Below are 8,387 nucleotides of genomic sequence, written 5' to 3' on the forward strand. Positions count from 1 at the left end.
TTTAATCGTTGGCAGCGTCAGAGGAAGTACGTGTGAAGGAGGAACGTATAGACAGAGCCGGATTTACGATTGTGGGGGCCCGGGGCCCAGTTTACAGTGGGGGCCCCAGAATAAAACAAACCCGTTTTTTTATCGTACGAGTTAAAAACACTTATTTCTCACTGAAAAGTTACCAAAAATTTGCTAGAATTTTTTCTTGCGAGTTTTTTTTTTGCAGAGAACTTATTGATTGAATAATCATCATTCAGCTCCTCTCAACTTAACAATGCTAAGTTTGACAGCCTTTCACTCTTCATAGTCGTACGCAACCTATTTTCAATCAGTTTCATCTTCGATAAAGACCTTTCTCCAGTTGCGTTCGAGATCATTAGGCTCAAATAAATAAATGTATGCAACTGCTCGAAATCCGGAATTTTTTTCTTGATATCTGAAAAATAAAAACCTACCGCAATTCGAAAAACATGCGATCCGCAAGCAAAAATTTGCACACAATTTGAGAAAGACTGCGCAAATATAAGGCTTCGCTGGCAATAATCTACAGAACCTAGGAAAAACCTAGGGGTAAGCGGGTTAAGACCACCCCCTTAAGCAATTCTGTTTATAGAAAAAAAAGTTGCGGCTGCAATTTCATTTTTTCTTCGCTAAGAGGTTCTTCTATTCAATACCCGCATTTGAAAAATAAGAACTGAAATATTTTTGTTTATTTTCCAGTTTTTTTTTCAATTTTTAAAAATTCATTGAAAATGTGCAGATCTTTTTCATGCGGGGTAAGCCCGCCCACCAGCGGGGTAAGATCGCCCACCATTTTTTGAGGATAAACAATATTTTTAGGGCCGAAACGGTTGATTTTATCGGTATAGTGTCTCTGACAAAGTTGTGGATGGTATTTTTTTTTCTTTTTAAATAAAATACACACTGTGAAAAATCTGAAAAAAAATTTTCTAAGTTTCAACTTATTTTATTTTCTGATTATTCAAGTTCAGATCAATGTTTAGGTAACTTTTTGGGTTTTCAAAATAAATAGATTTTTCAGAATTGGGGGTTTTCAAGATATTGAATTCATAATATACCTATCTTTAAGCTAAAAATTAAAACTCATTAAACCTGTCTGTATGATTCTTTTGAAGACTTATTATGTATAGAGAAATACTAATATATATTCTTTCGTTTATTTATATTTTCAATTTTCTATGTTTTTTTTTGAAGAACAAAATTATCAACGACTCTATACACCAAACGAACCTTCCAAAAAAAAATTCTTCACAAAAATTTAGCTATTAATATTTCTATTACTCCATGATCCAACAACCATAAAATTTTAGCTTACCTTTTGTAGATTTTACAGGCAAAAACATATTTTTTCAAATAAATTTGATAAAAATATATTTTTATTTCTATTTTTATATCTTTTCTTTAAATTTTTTGTGTATTTTTTTCGGAAGTAAAAAACTACTATTTTCAATTCTGCCGGAGACCTCATACCAATCAAACAAACCGTCATGGCTCTAAAATTATTTTGGTTCATTAACACCATTTTCACACAGGTTTACTTTTTTCAAAAATAAGTCTTGTTAAATTATATTACTGGAAAAGCTTCAACCAAATCGAAAATGGTCGATTAACATCGATGTCTTATGTGGCTTCCCTTTGTAGTGTCGAGGCATTTGGGTCTTGAAGTAAAACAACAAGCAGTTGGATACGTTGCGGTTTTACCCCTTGTATAGTGGGCGACTTTACCCCCAGTGGAACATTTTCATATTTGACCGAAAAAGTAGTCAAAATTACAAGATTACTCACGGCCTTCGATATTCCCGAAAGAAAATAGATTCAGGCAAGCGATTAAACGTATATTCACGAACAAAACAATAGATTTTTAGACTGAAAAACCTTAAGTCCCGTTGCCGCAAAACAATAGCGCATTGACTGGTTGCCAGCTGAAAGGTTGTTTTTGATTATTTCTGAGACCGTTCGCGCACTATCAAAACAGAAAAACGTGCAAAATGTTATGTAATTATACTGTTAAAGAAATTTTTCAATTATTTTATAACTTGGTAGTAAACTACAGTGGGCGGTCTTACCCCGCAGGGCGGTCTTACCCTGTTTACCCCTACACACTTCTGCAGGTCAATAAAATCTGCACACGGACTCTGAAAATCTGCATTTTGCAACGCAAATCTAGTATCCCTGATTCGGACAGATAAACTTATTTTCGGAATCAACAGCAATGTATTAGAAAAACTTGTGAATTATCTTCTTTCCTGCTTGATTTCCCATGCGCGCTGGTTCGATTCAAATGGTGTGTTAATGTGTGTCATTCCAAGAGAATCGAAGGTGAAATCTTATGGATGTGGTTGTGATATTGGCGCTCGCGAAAAAATAACACTGAAGGAAAGTTTCAGATTGAAATGGTCTGTTTAAATTTTCTTACTGTAAATTGAACTTTTGATTGAATCTCATTTTTGATAGAGAAAAGAACTTTTTCTCGTTTTGTGGGGGCCCCAAAAATGTGGGGGCCCGGGGCCCGGCCCCCCCCTTAAATCCGGCTCTGCGTATAGAACTGCATTATATACATGGACCAAAGCTCTTGTTTACTATGAGTATGAGATAACTCTTCAAGATTACTCAGCTGTAGTAGATAAATAAAATGATCAAATTATTTTAAGAAGGGAATTGTATGTACTTACTCGTTAGGAAAATGTTTAGATTCCGAAGATGGGTACATGACATGGGATGTTCAAATGAATCGTCGTTGTGAAGATTCTGAATTCGAAGTTGTTTACGAAGGGTTCGTAAACAAAACTGAAACAACATTTCTAACGATAAAAATATGCGAAAACATGCTATTTACACATCGATAACTGGGAGTCAGTTGTTTTCAATAAAAACACGTGAAGAGACTCAGGTGTGTGGATACAATGGATACACTACAGATCATCCTCGAATTTTGATTGTAGAAGTTTCAGATTATAAGTCACCATTTAAACATAGACCTATCTCTGGAAGAAATAATGACATTTTTACTTATTTTAATTCAAAAATAACACTAGTTGAAAACTATATTGGTCAAAAATTAGACGACGTATATAATTCAGTCATGACGGAAATATGTTAAATTGACAAGGATCTTATGGAAACTAAATTAATATTAGCTAGAATAAATCCAGCTGAATTTGTAACCAGTATAGTCAAACGGACAGGTTACACAGCGGTAGTAGCTGGAGAAGTTTTACATATTTTAGAGTGTAAACCAGTGTATGTAACTCCACGAGCTGATGATAGATGTTATCAGGAAATACCAGTTAGCCATAACAACATTTCTATGTTTATCGCCCCAGTAACACGTATATTACAAGTACGTGGAACTGAAATCGATTGTACACCACTATTACCAGCTAAATTTAAATTTGGAGGGCAATGGTATACAACAGATGGACGGATAAGAGAAGCTGTGTCACCTAAAAAACTTACTAGTGATATCACAACAACTTGGTCTTATACACCTTTACCTAGTTTAATGCAAACAGGAATCTATGATGCAAACAGTGTAATTAATGAAAAATATGATATATGAACAAGGTGATAGGCGAATAGCATCGACAGTTTCAGATAAAATGATTACCGGTCAACATCCTAATAGTCAGGGCAGGGGTATCATTTTGAAGCATTAATTTCAGAAAAACTCATTGATAATATTTTAAATAAATATTGGTCTAAATTTATATCATGGTCTACCTGGTTAGGCAACATAACCTCGACTGCCATAGGAGTTTATATGATAGGACGTATTATCAAATTTATCATAGATACAACCATGCATGGTAGAATATTATATGATATCTATGGACTTAGTTGGCAATTAATAGCGTCATTCTGGGACAGAATTACTAGTTTTCTTTCTCATCGACATGTATCTAGAACAAATAATAAATGTGATGAACAAGCTAAACCCTCAGTACCCGTGTCGGAAAGAAACTCAGAAACAAATATTGTAACTTCATATGAAGGAAGACTTTATCCTGTAATAACAGAAAATGCATAATGTTGCGTTGTGCCCGAGTTGGTAAATCAATCAAGTGGATTTACAGGGTCCGGAAATGTTACGCAACGTATGCTATCGTCATTATTTGAAATCCATACTTGACTCAGAAACAGGCGAGGTGAATAAAGTTAAGACCAAACGAGAACGAAAGTGAAATGAAAAGGATATGAAAAAAAAAAGATCTCGTTCGATCTTAACTTTCCGCGCTCCTTTTAGGTTTAAATAAACAGTGCAGGTTTGATATACGCATGCTTGCGTCGTAGTAGAGAAAGAGAGATTGCGATGCAACTGCTTATCTATGCGTGGTGCATGGATCATCTATGCGTGAGGTAGATGTTTGAATTTTGGTGTTGTATGGAAATTCGGATTTCTCTGTGTTTAAGAAGTTTGTCATGTATGTTAACTCTAATCAGTACGTTTGAGATAAAAGGAGAAACAGAACTATATCACTATCTTTGTTCAGTAAATCAAGCTAGGGCTAAGAAGATATACAAGTATAGAAATTCCCTAGCTAGCTTTTATTATAGTATTAGTTACTTTACCCCCTACAGAACATAATTTTAACCAAATTTTACTATATAAGGTTTGAAATTGTTGAATAGGAATCAAGTCATATCTCAGTCTGAATTTTATTCTTGAACATTGAGGTTTACTTCACTGCCAGCTCGAGAGCGACCAGCAGATTGTTTGTACGATTCCACTCATTCAGCCAAGAATTATTCTAGCGGTGAGTTTTGAGTTGTGCAATATACCCGTTGGTTAGCCCAAAGGCCGGAACTTGTAATATTTTCTAGCTTGAATATTTCTCTCTTCGTAAGGCAAACCTCCAAAGGAGAAAAAAGCCCGAAGACTTGAAAGTTCTTGTTTGTAAGATTTACAAGCTGAAGCAACGATTCACACAAGTCCGCGGAAAGAAAGACCCCGTCTTAGCGTTGGAAGCTCTACGAAAGGGAGCTAGTGAACCGTGACCAACAGGTATTACTGTAAGGGCCGTTCCCACCAACAACCTAGCACCAAACATATACACATTTTTAGTTTTTCCTCCAACAGCATCACGATTAACAGTATACTTCCAGCTATATAGGAACCAACTAGTATTACAAAAAGAATAAGCATTACCGTTTCATCCATGATTTAAGAATATGGATCTGACCACTCAAATAGCTTGATCAATATGTTACAAAATCAATGTAACAAAAACAGAAGTTATTCGAACTAATAATCCAAAAGTTTGTACTAAAACTATTCTTCAAATAGTACGAATATGTTATTTTGCTGTAGTTTCTAGTTGTTCAGGTATCATTTCATGAATGGTATATTTATATTGATTTATATTCTGATAATCGTTCGTGGAATAGTCGTGATATTGTTTTGAATATTATAAAGAATGTTAGTGGCGATTGCTTTATTCTTTGAAAAAACATGATGTTTTTGTTTTTTACCTGCAAATATCATCACTTTCCAGCCATGTAGCCCATTTCTCTTTGTAAGTAGTCATATTTGTATTCTTCCAGGCTGCGAGGGGCGCTGTTTGGCATTCTTCGTGCAATGTCGACTTCAACTTCGTTCTGCTCGGAGATACTGGAAAGAAAAAAATATTGTAGAAATACTAAAGCCGGAAGATTTGTGACCAATTTGATTACCTTCCATTATAGTTTGACAAAAACCTGCGACTCAACCGTTGAAGGTCTGGTGAACAAATAGTGCTCACTATCCTATTTGGGGATACTGAATATAATATTGTAGCTCAATAGTTCAAGTCATTCAATTTAGTACAGTAATAACTGATAAAAGATATTATCACGAACAGTTACCATACTTCATTAAGTACAGTTAAAGTCCTTACCGCTTCAGCAATGGTTTTTGATTGTGCGGGTAGTCAGGCACGTTTTTTATTCCTACCACAGTGTGTGGTGTAGAATGCACTCGGTAACATGAACTTAACTATTTGGTTGTTTCTAGGCAACATATCGACACTGGCGTAACCTTTGTAACCACCCTTGTTGATCCTACTCATGGTACATGTGCAACTCTAAGGTTCGTCCTCTTTCAACATCGGACAACTGTACAGGTAAGACGTACATTTTAGATGCTCCGTCAACTTAGCGATTCCAACTAGCTTTCGCTGGATATTTACATTGGCGATCCTGCCAGCACTTGCGTTATTCCACGCAACATGTAAAAAAAAGACACTTGAATGCCAGATTAAGGGTGAGATTGGAATCGCCCAGTTATGATATCGGCTTGAAAAAAATGACACGCGCCTACTAGACATCACAGAATCATAACGTAACTAAGTATTTTGCGGTATGGGACAACCGCGAGAAAGTGAAGTAAACTCGCCTAATAAAGCAATGAATAGAACGGATTGAGACAACCGTTGGCTGTTTAAAAGTGGCTCGAGATGACCACTAGCATTCATATTAGAATAACCATAAAATATGAAATGAAGCGGATTGAGACAACCGTTGGTTGTTTAAAATTGGCTCGAGATGACCACTAGTATTCACATTAGAATAACCACGAAACATCTCATTGGTCGGGTTGAGACAACCGACCGTTGACTGTTAAAATTCGGTAGACATGGCCATAAGATATGGCACGGTTTGGGACAATCGTGAGACTTAATCTGTATAATGTCAACCCCAATATCTTCAGAATAACTTCTGTCATAAAAAAAATAAAATAAAATAAAAATAAAACGCAAACTTTATGCTTACAGGTTAAAAAAAAAACTTGTGAATTAAACTAAGGATGGCCAACAAGCACAAGTATGTTTTAGCTGTCAATGACACTGATGTGGACAGTGACGATGCGAGCGAAAGAAGTATTCCTAAGACGCATCCTGATGAAATGGAACCGCACTTCGTAGCGGAAGAAACAATTCTATTTTCTGAGAGGGAAGCTTCAGGAAATGACAACACTGAGCACTTCGAAGAAGATTTGAGTAATAGTGACTCAAGTGAGCATGAGAAGTAATAGTGACTCAAGTGAGCATGAGAAAGCATTTATCAGTCCAGTAATAGACGATAAGCCAAAGAACTCGGTAAGTCAGCCAAGTACGATGAGTAATAATGAAAAAATCAAAAAAGAGCACGTCAAGTAAGCGCATGGAACGAATCGAGAAAACATTGGCAGATCTAGCTACAGCCATGAGTTTCTTCCAGTCGAATAACAAACCGTCAACCGTTCGCGAAAACGAACAAAGCTGGTGTGTAGCCAACACACCATCACAAGAAAAATCAAGCGTTCGCTGGGAAAATATAAAACCATTTCCCGCTGGTGTTCCAGCAAACAAAATGTGGGAGGAATGGAATCGTTATATCGAAAATTTCGAAATTGCTGCCTCATTGAACAATGCAAATGATCCAGTTATACGCACGCGTTTACTTTTCTTATCGATGGGACCAAATCTTCAAGAAATTGTTAGAGCTGCAAAGCTGCGTCCAAATTTGGCAGATGCCGGATGTTACAAAACATTTATATCCAGTATAAACGAGTATTTTAAATCAATGACAGATACTGCTGCCAAACACGAAGCGTTTTTACGAATGCGTCAAGAAACAGGTGAGACTGCAGTGGCGTTTCACGCCCGCTTGATGTGCAAGGTGAGATTATGCGGCTACAGCGACGACGATCACGATCACTTTGTACGAGCACAATTACTAAAAGGGCTCAGAAACAAGGAATTAGTCAAATCAAGTCGGACATACGGATACCAAACGAATTATATAGTACAGGCGGCTACCCACAGTGAGGCATATGAGGTCGAAACAGTAGAAACTGTGGAATCCTCAAATACCAACGTTTTCCAAACCAGAATGCTTCAAAAACGAAAACCTTTGAACGAATCGTCAAATGAACCTACTCAAAAGCGTAGTTTTACTGAACGTGGTACCGGTCGTCGATCAAGATGTTCAAGGTGCAACCAACTGTTTCACAGAAATGCGCAGTGTCCAGCAATTAACAAAAATTGTAACAATTGCGGCAAACGAGGACATTTTTCAGCTGCCTATCGTAACAAGCGCGTAAACTCTATTCGTTATAACCAAGGCAATCAAGAGAGTGACCAACCAACATACGACCCACCAACAGACGAACAGGCTGACGAGGATAACAAACAGGTACAAATGTAAAATACTAATATTAATAATAATTTAACAATAAAAAAAAATGTCAAAATCATCTGAAAAACAAAAAGAGAAATCATTGAACCAACCATTAACAGATAGCTTAAGTTTGTCTTTCGTTTTTGTTTCTAGAGCATTAATACTCTATCCTTAGAAGATGTCTTAGTTGATTGTGTTTTGGGATTATCAACTCCCATTCGTTTCCTCATTGACTCTGG

The 8,387-nt window shown here is 36.4% G+C and overlaps 1 protein-coding gene across 1 annotated transcript; it reads left to right on the forward strand.

Moving 5' to 3' along the window:
• The first annotated feature begins 1,360 nt into the window (after positions 1-1,360).
• LOC129733770 (uncharacterized) lies at positions 1,361-8,175 on the forward strand. Its single transcript, XM_055695293.1, has 4 exons — positions 1,361-5,352; positions 5,554-5,945; positions 6,002-6,110; positions 6,762-8,175. The coding sequence occupies exon 4, from the start codon at positions 7,114-7,116 to the stop codon at positions 8,173-8,175; it is 1,062 nt and encodes a 353-aa protein (XP_055551268.1). The 5' UTR covers positions 1,361-5,352; positions 5,554-5,945; positions 6,002-6,110; positions 6,762-7,113.
• Positions 8,176-8,387: the final 212 nt, after the last annotated feature.

The sequence above is a fragment of the Wyeomyia smithii genome, unplaced genomic scaffold (assembly GCF_029784165.1).
Source record: "Wyeomyia smithii strain HCP4-BCI-WySm-NY-G18 unplaced genomic scaffold, ASM2978416v1 HiC_scaffold_58, whole genome shotgun sequence".
Lineage (NCBI taxonomy): Eukaryota > Metazoa > Arthropoda > Insecta > Diptera > Culicidae > Wyeomyia > Wyeomyia smithii.